General features: G+C 42.3%; 1 protein-coding gene across 1 annotated transcript; it reads left to right on the forward strand.

Moving 5' to 3' along the window:
- Nucleotides 1–202: 202 nt before the first annotated feature.
- FKBP14 (FKBP prolyl isomerase 14) lies at nt 203–14,001 on the forward strand. Its single transcript, XM_065398851.1, has 4 exons — nt 203–797; nt 3,146–3,297; nt 6,129–6,256; nt 13,427–14,001. Exons 1-4 carry the CDS (start codon nt 601–603, stop codon nt 13,583–13,585), a joined length of 636 nt encoding a protein of 211 aa, XP_065254923.1. The 5' UTR covers nt 203–600; the 3' UTR covers nt 13,586–14,001.
- Nucleotides 14,002–14,592: the final 591 nt, after the last annotated feature.

Genomic DNA, 14,592 nt, shown 5'->3' on the forward strand with positions numbered 1-14,592 from the left:
GGAGCACCAATTACTTTCTGCGAGCGCTGATCAGCGCCGGCTGTCCGTTGGGCGGGAGGGAAGACACACAGGTCTGCGTCCCAATAGATGGCGACATTTTCTGGCCCGCCCCCTAGGGAGAACCAATCAGAGGGAGAGGAGCCCGGCTCTAGTGGGCAGGGGTCCGCCAGCTGAAGTTTTGAGCCTGGTTCGGGATGAGTTTGCCACGTCTGCGTGGTGCTGGGGAGGGGCAGGAGGGAGGGATGAGCCAAGGGTGGATGTGGCTCCCTCCTCTTCCCCCAGCACCACCCACCTCTGCAGGGGGCTGGAGCCCCTGGGGAGCCCGAAGTCTGATTCAGTTACAGCGAAACCTGCCTTAAGTGCCCTGCAAAACTCAGCGCCTGGCCGCAGCGGTGTGCAAGTAAAGACCGAATCCTCTCGTGCTGACAATATTGGGGGCACTTTAAGGCGGCTGCGAAAGGCACTGAATGTAACTGACCCAGGAGAAGGAGAGGTGAGGGTCCTTGCTCCAGGCTCCCAACTGTATAAAACTCCTTTACGCAGCCGTCATCCAGATTTTTTTTTTCTTTTTGAGAAAATAGCCCTTGCTGTGACTCAAGGATGAGGGTTGCATTTTGGGCTCCCCTTTTCTGTGTGGTTGTTACCTGTGTGACTGGGGCTCTGATCCCAGAAGCAGAAGTGAAGATTGAGGTGCTCCAGAAGCCATTCATCTGTCAGAGGAAAACCAAATGGGGGGATATGATGTTGGTGCATTATGAAGGCTACTTGGAAAAAGATGGTTCAATGTTTCACTCCACGTAAGTAACTCTTACAAGCATGTAAGATAAAGCACTAGGTGCTGGCTTAAAGCTTTCGTTGGCAATTTTGGTGATCTGTAAAGAGATCAGATGTGTGGATAGTGATTGTATAAGCTCCATTGCCCTAGGATATATGTGTAAAACAGCTAAACCCCATCAATATATCCATACCCCAATATACTCATTTTAACAATAAAGTTAAATTATTAATAATTAATTCCCTCTCTTGCAATATAAGTGATGGAATGTACTTGTTTTTGTTGTTTTTTAATTTTGTCTTAAGGATGTGATCTGTGTTCCTCACCCTCACTTCCAATGAAGACCCAAAAATAAAACTACCCAAACATCCAAGTTGCTCCACACAGACAGACCCTCATGGAGCCCCTTGAAGGATGGGGGCCTTAAGCAACGTTTTACAATTCAGATATTGGCCTCAATCTTGCAAATATACACATGATTAACTTTATGCTCATAAATATTCTTGAGTAGCTCAGTGGGGCTTCTCATGTGCAGAAAGGGACATCTGATTATAAAACAAGCTTCTGGAGGAGATCGGGCCAATCCAGAATCTGTCTCTGGGAAACTCTGCAGAACCTTTCACTTTAAAAAGTAATTTCCGTTACAGGAAAAGTAATAATTGCAACATTGACATCTTCTATCTAAACATCACTCTTCCCCTCTCCTCTCCCTCCCCGCCCAAATTCCCTAAAACAAATCAACCAAAAAAAAAAATCTACTATTTTTAAACAGACATTTTATCCCCAAAAGGGAGAAGAGCCAGAAATTCCATGAAGTCAGCTTTACTACAGATACTGAGTTTACATGAAAGTCAGATGCTATGGTGATGCGGAGCAATGAACATGCTTAAATATTTGCAGGCTAGGTCCAAAATATGTCTTTCTACAAGAGTCCAACTAGTACAGACTGCTTGTTCTTTCTTTACAGTTCAGTCTTAAATAAAATCTCTCACCAAATCGTAAATTCTGACCAATTATCTCTTACAGATAGTCTTTTATGCTTCTTGTAAAGGAATTATATTTATGTTTGTCATTCTCTCTAACAAATTGTCCATTGATGACTAATTTCTGTATTTTTGAAGTGTCTTCTTTCAGTATCTGGTAAATACAGCTGGTCAGAAAAATCAGATAAAAACAAAATATCAATGAAAATGGTGACAAATTTTCACAATGTTTTCAACCAGCTATACTGGTTAAGAAACATTCTAACTGCACAGCTCTGAAGTGCTTAGATTTAAACTAAACAAGATTGGGCCTGGTCACTACTTGGATGGGAGACCTTGTAGAAAACCTAAATGCTCCATAAAGTGGTTTTTGAGGCACTTTTTTTCTATTAGTACTACAACTAATAATAGTCCATCATAGTACACAACAGCACTGAGCTGCTAGCAGTGACTTCTGAATGATACCTAAAGTAGAGGTCCTGAGTCTTGTAGTTGCTAAGGCGCCATTTCAGCAAAGTACTTAAGCATGTTCTTTATTTGAAATGTGCAAGTGTCCCATTCAGATCTAAATAAGCATTTGAACATGCACTTAAAGTTAAGCACATGTTAAGGCCCATGGAAGTCAGTGGGATTGAATTCAGTGCAATTGTATTGACTTAATTTTTTCTAAATGTGTTGTTAAATATGAGTGTGATTACTCACGTGGTTAGGAGCGTTGGATTGGTGCCTAGGAATGCTATGGTAAGTTGTACAGTAGTTATCACCCTGGTATACTAGCCAAATTTCAGTTTGGAAGGGAGGGGTTACGTTCTACCTATCTAAACTAAAATGCCTCCCTGTATCCATTTACTTCCTCTGTGCTAAACTTACACATCAGTTGTGTAGTGTTGTTGGTTCATAGTGGCTGCTGTGAGTTTCTACCTGACATGGTTATTTCAAAAGACAAACACAGTTAACAATTTAAAACATACTACATATTTTACAATCTACCATCAAGGTTCAGAAACAAATCTCAGGCTTTATTGTCTACCAACTAATCAATACAGCCATGGCTGTGTGTTCTTAACCGTATGATTCAATTTCTACAGTGATCAGATACACAAATCATTAGATTTGCTGCTTCCAGTACAAAAAGAAAATGTGCTGGCTCTAGGCACCAACATCTTCATGTGTAGGGTGAGGTTTTATTTTTAATTTCACTGCTTTTTCCTATGTTTTAGATGTGCAAGGACTAGGTCTGCTGTCAATAACTTTGCACTTCTTTAGTGTTTAGGGGTTCAGTGCTGTAACTCTGCAGTATGAGTCTGTTCAGCTTAGTATAATGGTTAATCTTCATGGACATACTAAACAATTTAGGGACTAAAATATTTTGTTCCATTTTTTTCAGCCACAAGCATAACAATGGTCAACCTACGTGGTTTACACTTGGCATAAAGGAAGCCATTAAAGGCTGGGACAAAGGTTTGAAGGATATGTGTGTAGGAGAAAAGCGGCAACTAACTATTCCTCCATCCCTTGCTTACGGAAAAGAAGGGAAAGGTAATACTTTTAAATCCTCCTCAAGCTCAACGCATTCCTAAACCTGTATTGTTACCTCTTTTGTCTTAGGTAGTTAACAGATTTTTGAGGTCTTGTAGGTTGTTTCCATTAGGAAGAGAAATTGATAGGAGTCAGACATTTCTTTGATGCAATCCTGCTTATTTACAAAGAATGTACATAAAGTCCTGTTTTCTTGAACACAATAGGAATCAAGCAGCAGCAGATAGTTTCTTTGTTCACAGTTCCAAGCCTCTTTCCAGCCAGCACTCAACCAAAAACACTCTCCCTTAGCTCTTTCTCAATGTCAAGTTCTTCTCTGTCTGGCTGTTGGTCTTCCTTGCTGCCTTCTCAGTATGCTTCTGTGGCACGTGGGCTGATACACACCTGGAATCACATCAGTCCTCTGCCCCTCTATTAGACCACTGGGAAATCCCAGCCATTTCCCAGGCTTGCGTATGGTCTTGTATTTGGGTAGGGGTTTTCCATTGTTTCAGCTATTGCTAAACAAGGAGGCATTTAATTGTTCCATCATTTAGCCCGCCCTGAATGGAAGTCAGCTATTGCACTACTTCAACAAGGTGGTGTGACTGACGAGCCCTTAGCACAGCAGTATGTATATCCACTGTAAAGACTTGTCTCTTCGCTGTAGGATTGATTTATCAGAATTAATGGTGGTAATGTGGCTCTGCATCACTTTATCTAGCTTTAGCAGTGATTTTTCACTTTCCAAGATGGTAAACACTTCCAGATGTCTCTTTGGGACAGGAGAGTCCAAACTGGAGATACTTACTGTTGTAGCCCAACAGCTAGCTGATTTATAAAAAATATTATTATTTGAACAGTTAATAGGGCTAAGTACTTGCATCATGGGGGTTGCCTGTGTCATGTGGATCTAAGGCAATGTGTGACCTTTAATGCAGATGGAGTAAGTATTCTCCTGAGGAAATTTAACTCTTCTACTATGCCTTCTCATAATACAAAACTAGTTTAGGAATTGGGAATACTTGACTCCATATACTGTGTGTATGTATTCTGGCAAAATTGGAGCAAGAGGTGGAGGGCAACTAAACACACTTTCCCTTAAAATAAAACTTTCAATTATAGCTTTCTAGAAGCACTGTTTTTTGTCTTCCAGAAATGATGCAAGAAGCAAAGCAAGCTTTTAGTATGCAATTTAAATTAATGCACCCTGGCTAGTCTTTTGCCACCAGGACACCCATGGTGCCTAATTCTCTACTACCATGCCCAGGTGTAAATAACTACACAAAAAGGATGTTAAATGCTAACATTTTCACTTGGTGCCACTTTATGCACACTTATTTAGCACAAGTGTAAATAATTACGATACAAGGCAGTGGCGAGCTAGCCCCCAGATTTCTAAGGAAGAATTGTCAATACAAAACAAAGTCGCACTGTGTGTATATTTAAAGGCCTGCTGAAGAGTTAAACAAACCTGACAGTTGCCATAAGAAATAGTTTTTGCTTCAGAAAACTTTGTAAAGTGTGTGCCTGCCTACAGCTCTTTTCAAATAATACACTCAGCAGGTATGTGGAATAACTGGTTCATTTTCTTTCTTCATGCTGCTTTCTTCAATGCACACATGCTGTCTCCAGGCCCTCCATCCTTGGTGCTGCCCTTGATCTCTCACCTGGAGAATGAGTTGCACTCTTTCCTGTAACCCTACGAAGAATCACTGCCCACTCACTGTCCCCCTTCAGTTGTATTCCCAAGATTCAGTACCCACTTGCACATGCTAAAAGGCTGTTAGCATCTCTCTTACTGTGAGTCAGAGTAGCTGAGCTTTCTGGAGATCATTCACACCCTATCAGGCAAGTAGTAGAAGAGATGGCATGTAGGGAGCTGTGAGGATCTTGTTAGGGGCAGGGAGCTGTTGTCTGGGGAGCAAAAGCAAGGATGTGTATTCTACTCCTGTAGGCTTTGCACAGCAGGCACAAAATTAAGTGGAGTGTTAAAGATGAAAATGTGCTTCTGATAGCTGTGTGCCTCAAACGTTAATCATTTAAATGATCTTACTGACTGGACCTAAATGCTAAAAGATAACATGTTGGTAAAGCCAGTGTGTGATTAATTTTAAAAATTCCAACCATTCTGAGCCAAAAGTGGACTGCTTTCTGTGTCGCCATCAGAAAACCAGCAGCCTATTCAAGCATCTAAAATGAAGTAATTCACTTGGTGCATGTACACTGAGCACACAGGTACAATCAGATTAACCAACAACATTATTTAAAAGGCTGGGCCTAGAGCCAGCAATGAGAGGATCACCCCAGTGTAGAGCAGTCCTGTGATACCCTTCCCATCTCTGCTGCTGCTAAAGGGAACATGGCCAGGGCTTTCTTAGGCTCTGGCTATCCTCAGCTGCCATATCTGCGGCCCCTTGGTGCCATCCGCAGCCAGCCTAATTTAGATCCCCATTCAAGATAGGGGCAGTACAGAGACCACCTTTTACAAAACTACCTCCTGAACTTCGCTCTGCTGCCTGAGGCTGACAGATCCAAGAACCTTGTCTTCCCAAAACACTTAATGTTTGTGGATTGTCTTAAATGCATACCTGTCTTCAATGGGATGCATGTGTAAAGTAACATATGTGTTTCACTCTCAGCAGGATCAGAGGCCACTTACAGTTTGAATGGGTCAAATCCATACCTGCACTCTACTACACATACAGTAATCCTTACTAATTCAGTCACCTGCAATCCTAAACAACTTTAATGAAACTGGATTAATAGGAGACTTTGCCCAAATATTGATGGACTTTCTAAGGTACTGAATGTAACACTTAATTTGTCTCAATGTTTAACATCTTTGGTAGGAAAAATTCCACCTGAGAGCACGCTGATATTCAACATTGACCTTCTAGAAATTAGAAGTGGACCGAGATCTCATGAGTCATTCCAACAGATGGATCTTAATGATGACTGGAAGCTATCCAAGGATGAGGTGAGTGTGCTAACTAACTAAACAAATATCAGAGGGGTAGCCGTGTTAGTCTGAATCTGTAAAAAGCAACAGAGGGTCCTGTGGCACCTTTAAGACTAACAGAAGTATTGGGAGCATAAGCTTTCATGGGTAAGAACCTCACTTCTTCAGATGCAAGTAATGGAAATCTCCAGAGGCAGGTATAAATCAGTATGGAGATAACGAGGTTAGTTCAATCAGGGAGGGTGAGGTGCTCTGCTAGCAGTAGAGGTGTGAACACCAAGGGAGGAGAAACTGCTTCTGTAGTTGGATAGCCATTCACAGTCTTTGTTTAATCCTGATCTGATGGTGTCAAATTTGCAAATGAACTGGAGCTCAGCAGTTTCTCTTTGGAGTCTGGTCCTGAAGTTTTTTTGCTGTAAGATGGCTACCTTAACATCTGCTATTGTGTGGCCAGGGAGGTTGAAGTGTTCTCCTACAGGTTTTTGTATATTGCCATTCCTGATATCTGACTTGTGTCCGTTTATCCTCTTGCGTAGTGACTGTCCAGTTTGGCCAATGTACATAGCAGAGGGGCATTGCTGGCACATGATGGCATATATAACATTGGTGGATGTGCAGGTGAATGAGCCGGTGATGTTGTAGCTGATCTGGTTAGGTCCTGTGATGGTGTTGTTGGTGTAGATATGTGGGCAGAGTTGGCATCGAGGTTTGTTGCATGGGTTGGTTCCTGAGTTAGAGTTGTTATGGTGCGGTGCATGGTTGCTGGTGAGAATATGCTTAAGGTTGGCGGGTTGTCTGTGGGCGAGGACTGGCCTGCCTCCCAAGGTCTGTGAAAGTGAGGGATCATCGTCCAGGATGGGTTGTAGATCACTGATGATGCGTTGGAGAGGTTTAAGCTGAGGGCTGTAGGTGATGGCCAGTGGAGTTCTGTTGGTTTCTTTTTTGGGCCTGTCTTGTAGCAGGAGGCTTCTGGGTACACATCTGGCTCTGTTGATTTGTTCCTTTATTTTCCTTGTGTGGGTATCGTAGTTTTGAGAATGCTTGGTGAAGATCTTGTTGGTCTCTGTCTGAGGGGTTGGAGCAGATGCGGTTGTACCTCAGTGCTTGGTTGTAGACGATGGATCGTGTGGTGTGTCCGGGGTGGAAGCTGGAGGCATGAAGGTAGGCATAGCGGTCGGTGGGTTTTCGGTATAGGGTGGTGTTAACGTGGCCATTGCTTATTTGTACTGTGGTGTCCAGGAAGTGGACCTCCCGTGTAGATTGGTCCAGGCTGAGGTTGATGGTGGGGTGGAAGCTGTTGAAATCATGGTGGAATTCTTCCAGGGTCTCCTTCCCATGGGTCCAGATGATGAAGATGTCATCAATGTAGCGTAGGTAGAGAAGGGGCGTGAGTGGACGAGAGCTGAGGAAGCGTTGTTCCAGGTCAGCCATAAAGATGTTGGCATATTGTGGGGCCATGCGGGTGCCCATAGCGGTGCCACTGGTCTGGAGGTATATATTGTCACCAAATTTGAAATAATTGTGCGTGAGGATAAAGTCACAGAGCTCAGCAATAAGTTGTGCTGTGTCATCATCAGGGATACTGTTCCTGACAGCTTGTATTCCATCTGTGTGTGGGATGTTTGTGTAGAGAGCCTCTACATCCATGGTGGCAAGGATGGTGTTTTCTGGGAGGTCACCAATGCATTGTAGTTTTCTCAGGAAATCTGTGGTGTCACGGAGATAGCTGGGAGTGCTGGTGGCGTAGGGTCTGAGTAGGGAGTCCACATATCCAGACAGTCCTTCAGTGAGAGTGCCAATGTCCGAGATGATGGGGCGTCCAGGATTTCCAGGTTTGTGGATCTTGGGTAGTGGATAGAATAACCCCGGTCGGGGCTCTAAGGGTATGTTGATTTGTTCCCGCCAACAACCCGCCAACCTTAAGCATATCCTCACCAGCAACCATGCACCGCACCATAACAACTCTAACTCAGGAACCAACCCATGCAACAAACCTCGATGCCAACTCTGCCCACATATCTACACCAACAACACCATCACAGGACCTAACCAGATCAGCTACAACATCACCGGCTCATTCACCTGCACGTCCACCAATGTTATATATGCCATCATGTGCCAGCAATGCCCCTCTGCTATGTACATTGGCCAAACTGGACAGTCACTACGCAAGAGGATAAACGGACACAAGTCAGATATCAGGAATGGCAATATACAAAAACCTGTAGGAGAACACTTCAACCTCCCTGGCCACACAATAGCAGATGTTAAGGTAGCCATCTTACAGCAAAAAAACTTCAGGACCAGACTCCAAAGAGAAACTGCTGAGCTCCAGTTCATTTGCAAATTTGACACCATCAGATCAGGATTAAACAAAGACTGTGAATGGCTATCCAACTACAGAAGCAGTTTCTCCTCCCTTGGTGTTCACACCTCTACTGCTAGCAGAGCACCTCACCCTCCCTGATTGAACTAACCTCGTTATCTCCATACTGATTTATACCTGCCTCTGGAGATTTCCATTACTTGCATCTGAAGAAGTGAGGTTCTTACCCACGAAAGCTTATGCTCCCAATACTTCTGTTAGTCTTAAAGGTGCCACAGGACCCTCTGTTGCTTTTAACTAAACAAAGTTAAACGAATTAAATAAAGTAAACAAAAGGGAACTCTTCCCTTTCATAAAAGGTTGAAGTAAAAATTGATATTTGTCAAGAAAGGGTCTATTGGACTATGGCTTGATCTAGCTAGTGCTAGGCAAGGGCCTTGAGTCTACAGAGACTGCTCATGTGCATAAGTGCAGGATGGAGGCCTAGGTTAACATAACATAAGAATGGCCATACTGGGTCAGACCAAAGATCCATCTAGCCCAGTATCCTGTCTTCCAACAGTGGCCAATGCCAGGTGCTTCAGAGGGAATGAACAGAACAGATAATCATCAAGTGATCCATCGCCTGTCGCCCATTCTAAGCGTGGTTTGCACCACTTAGAATTTTTATATTAATTTGTGTGACTTAGAACTTTTTAGAAGTTAAAAAGTACTTTAAACTTCGTCAGTTTCTGGTTTTTGTACCACAGCTTGGATTTCAAATCTTACTGCTGTAACACCAACATCCGATGGCACTTCATCATGTGACCTTCCTGAAAGGACGCAGCATTCAACATTGTTCGTCCTCTGCTGGCCACTTTTCTAATTGGGACTCTGCTTTAATATAGAACTTAATGGTGGAAAGAACTGCAGGTTTCAACACTTATTCTTTAAACACAAGTCCTAAAACTATTTAAGTGGTGGTTTATTTTATTTTAAACTGAAAATCAAAAACTCTAGCCAGGCAGGCTTCTGCATGTACAACAATCCTGTCCTGGATCTCTCCTGGTATTTCAGACTTGTTTCCTTCCTATTGAATTATACCAGTGTATACCAGCTATACGATGTAGCTTTTGTGATGAGCCAATACATCCATTAGAGCAGGGATTCCCAAACTTTAGGCCCCAACACAGTCCTGGGTGGTTCACTATGGGTGGAGTTTGGGGGCAGCGGGGGCATGAGGGTTGTTGCTGCCCTGCCCCCCCAAAATTGTATATGTTGGTGGAGTTGCAGCTGAGGATGGCCCCCACCCAGGGCCAGAGGAGCCCAGTGCCACGTTTCCCGGGCAGTCCGAGTGTGTGACCCCTAGGGTGCTGGGTGGGTGACTGGCTGCTGAGGTGGAGGGTGTCGGCGGGGGCTGGCTGTGGCATCTGCCTGGCCCTTTTGCCCTCTCACTGGCCCTGGTCCCTGCTGAGGCGAGAGGCCTCGTGTGCTCTGCAGTGCCTTCTCCCTGATGGATGCATGTTAATAGTGGGCCACAATGCCTACTGCAGCTGCACAGGTGGGCCTCGGGAAAAAAGTTTGGGAACTCCTGCATTAGGGGGCTAGGTGAGACCACTAAACTTTTGTTTTCAGTCGAGGACAGGAATTAGAGCTTAAAGACTGATCCAGTTCACTAATGCACTGTGTTAGCCAGCCTTGCAAATTATCGATATATTAATGGCTGTTGACTTACCATAACAAATGCTACAAAGCAGTGTACTGATGCGGATAAAAGAGATTTTAAAACTCAGAAGATATGACCCATTGGCTTGCTGTTAATTCAATCCTAAACAAATCTTGGGTATTGTAGGGTAAGTCATCTGTAATTACCTAATTTATAATATCTTCCTACCTCAGTAGAAGGTTGTATGGTTTAGAACTCTATGGATTTAAGATGGATAAACTTCAAACAAATGAATGAGGATTGAGTTGTCACTCAGAATAATTAAATGTTACCTATGCAGACTCGTAAAGTAGATAACTGTATGTTCCAGCAGTGAGTTTAAGTAATTTTTAAATGCATGTCTCATAGGGAAGATTTTTATTGTGGGGATTTTCTGGTGTCAGAATAATTTTTTAATACAGTGATTTCTGTTCCCGCATTAAATGCTGGTAATGGACAGTTTCCTAAATACATTTTGGTCTGGAAACTCAACCCAATAAGTTGACACAGATGTGAGGTTAATTTCTTTTCTCTTTTTTTTTTTTTTTGGTTAGTGGATCTTACACAGTCGTCTGATATTTGTGAGCTAGAGAAATTATTTTGCTCTCTAAATAACTGGAAATTTTTGGCTTCCATTCTTTAGTTATATTCACTTTACAGTACAGACAGCCAAACTTAAAGGACACACTTTTCTGGCATATACCCTAAAGCTATGATGACTTGTGCCTACTATTTTTATTGTCTTAGATACCAAAGACCTTGCTATCATTTCTGAGTTAGGCTGCAGAAATCTATCAGACAAGCTTATATCCTTAGTGACAATGGGAAGTACCGTATATACTCGTTCATAAGCTGAATTCTTTTTTAGTAAAAAAGGAAAGCACCAGAGAAGGGGGTCAGCTTATGAACAGGTAGAGAGGGAGGACACAGCCCCTCCCCCCAACAGAGGGAGCAAGGAGAGGCAGCACAGCCAGCAGTGCCAGAAGGGAAGAGGCGGGGCCAGAGTCTCTCCGCTTCTGGCCACGCTGCTCTCCCCCCAGACCCCAAAGCAGCTGCAGCTCTGGGGCTGGCAGGCTGCAGCCGTGCCGCTTGGCCCCGCCCCCTAGAGCAGGCTGTGGCCACGCCGCCCAGCCTGCCGGAGCACGCTGCGGCCGTGCTGCCCGGCCCAGCCCGCTGGAACATGCGGCCGCACTGCCTGGTCTGGCCCGCCGAAGCAGGCTGTGGCCGCGCTGCCCAGCCTGCTGGAGCAGCTTCAGCCAGGCCAGAGACATCCCTCCCCAGATAAGGTGGGAAGGGATGGGATGGGGAGAGTGTGGGGGTCCCGGGCTAGGGTCATGTGAAGGGTGGTCACAGGGGTTACTCTCCTGACTCCCAGCTTCTCTTTTCTCCCCCCCCCCCCCCCCCAAATTTCCCCACCAGCTGCTGTCCCGGCCTGTCAGGGTAAGCAGCTGGTGTGCTGGGTATAAACGAACCGGCTTATGATTGAGTATATACGGTAGATATTTGTCTAGTACACCCATAACAAATATGATAGCTTTTCCTAGGCCTGTCTCTTCTCCATTAACTGAATTTTAATAAAGTCTTATGATGAAAACTATTAGGGCTGTTGATTTAATCATAGTTAACTCACGCAATTAACTTAAAAATTAATCACGATTAAAAAATTTAATCGCGATTAATCGTAGTTTTAATCACACTGTTAAACAATAGAATACAAATTGAAATTTATTAAATATTTTGGATGTTTTTCTACATTTTCATATATATTGTATTCTGTGTTGTATTTAAAATCAAAGTGTATATTATTTTTGTTTATCTATTTTACAGTGCAAATATTTGTAAACAAAAGAAATAGTATTTTTCAATTCACCTCATACAAGTACTGCAGTGCAATCTCTTTGTCATGAGAGTGCAACTTACAAATTGCTAAGCCAAACAAGTTTGTTTACATTTATGGGAAATAATGCTGCCTGCTTCTTGTTTACGTCACCATAAAGTGAAAACAGTACATTCGCATGGCACTTTTGTAGCCGGCATTGCAAGGTATTTACGTGCCAGATAGGCTAAACATTCGTATGCACCTTCATGCTTTAGCCATCATTCCAGAGGACATGCTTCCATGCTGATGACACTCGTTAAAAAAATAGTGCGTTAATTAAATTTGTAACTGAACTCCTTGGGGGAGAATTGTATGTCCCCTGCTTTGTTTTACCCACATTCTGCCATATATTTCATGTTCTAGCGGTCTCGGATGATGACCCAACACAGGTTATTCATTTTATGAACACTTTCACTGCAGATTTCACAAAACGCAAAGAAGGTATCAATGTGAGATTTCTAAAGATAGCTACAGCACTCAACCCAAGGTTTAAGAATCTGAAGTGCCTTCTAAAATCTGAGAGGGGCGAGGTGTGGAACATGCTTTCAGAAGTGTTAAAAGAGCAACACTCCGATGCAGAAACTACAGAACCCAAACCACCAAAAACGAAAATCAACCTTCCGCTGGTGGTGTCAGAGTCAGATACTGAAAATGAACATGCGTCGGTCCACACTTCTTTGAATTGTTATCGAGCAGAACCCGTCATCAGCATAGATGCCTGTCCCCTGGAATGGTGGTTGAAGCATGAAGGGACATATGAATCTTTAGCACATCTGGCACGTAAATATCTTGCGACTCCGGCTACAACAGTACCACGAGAAGGCCTGTTCTCGCTTTTTGGTGACATTGTAAACAAGAATTGGGCACCATTATCTCCTGCAAATGTAAACAAACTTGTTTGTCTGAGCAGTTGGCTGAACAAGAAGTACAACTGAATGGACTTGCAGGCTCTAAAATTTTACGTGGTTTTATTTTTGAATACAGGGTTTTTTGTACACATAATTCTACATTTGTAAGTTCAACTTTTCATGATAAAGAGATCGCACTACAGTACTTGTATTAGGTGAATTGAAAATACTGTTTCTTTTGTTACAGTGTAAATACTTGTAATAAAAAATAAAGTGAGCACTGTACACTTTGTATTCTGTGTTGTAATTGAAATCAGTATATTTGAAAATGTAGAAAACATCCAAAATATTTAAATAAATGGTATTCTATTATTATTTAACAGTGCAATTAATCGCAATTTTTTTAATCGCTTGACAGCTCTAAAAACTATTAATCTATCTTTCCCAACAGGTGAAAACCTATTTGAAGAAGGAATTTGAAAAGCATGGGGCACCAGTAAATGACAGCTATCATGACGTTTTGGCTGAGGACATATTTGATAAAGAAGATGAAGACCGTGATGGATTTATATCTGCCAGGGAGTTCACATACAAGCATGACGAGCTGTAGAGAAGCCTGGCAGAATTTTCCATGAAGCAACTTAGTGTCAAGTTTTGTGTAACATTTTTGATTCAGTGTTTGGCGCTGACAGTTTCTAATGGAACAGAAGAAACACTTTTTTTCTTTTCTTTTTTTTTCATATTCAAAAGATTGTCTGATGATCCAAACTGTTTTAACTATTTTTAGGTATTGAAATTAAGCCTTTTTGTGCAGCAGTTGAAAAGGTTTATGCAGTAATAGTGGTTTTCGTTGTGCGAACCCTTATTTTGTATTAACTTATTTTGCAATTATGAAACAAAAATTTGCCATATAACAAACTTTCTAAAATGAAAATCCAGTCCTTTATCTGCCTTGCATTTCCTTCTTCTGTGCTATATATATAATATTTCAGGTGACTCTCTCTCTCTCTCTCTCTCTCTCTCTCTCTCTCTCTCTCTCTCTCTCTCTCTCTCTCTCTCTCTAATAATATAAAGCTTGTTTAATTTTAAATCAGTGACTTCAGTTATATGGCATTATTTTCCTTTTCAAATCTGTGTTTGAAAAGCACAAGAAAAGAAGTGTCAATTTTCCTGAAGCTGTCAAAAAGAGGTAGACTACAAAGGTGTGACGTGTTATGAGCCTTCTCAGCTGTAGCAATATAGTGTAATCTACGTGGGACAGAATAAGAAAAATTACTGTCTTCCACTGGTTTATTTTTATAAATATAGTAAGCTTCCTTAGTGCCCCAACAAACCAATGATTCATTTTGTATTTATTTCAGTGATATGAGCTAGAACCAAGGTAGGAGTTAGATGTTGCCAGTTATTTTTGCTATTTATTTAAACTGTCAGTTATTAACATTCCATTTGGGTTGGGGAGGGAAGGGCTATTTTTGAGATTTGTATACATATCAAGTTACAGCACAACACCTACACTTCTAAATGGAAAACTTACGATGCTAATAAGTATCTTATGCATTGGAATTAAGAAATTTGCATTGATGCAAAGAGACCACATGTTTTCTTTGACCTACTAAA

This window comes from Emys orbicularis, chromosome 2 (assembly GCF_028017835.1).
Source record: "Emys orbicularis isolate rEmyOrb1 chromosome 2, rEmyOrb1.hap1, whole genome shotgun sequence".
NCBI lineage: Eukaryota > Metazoa > Chordata > Testudines > Emydidae > Emys > Emys orbicularis.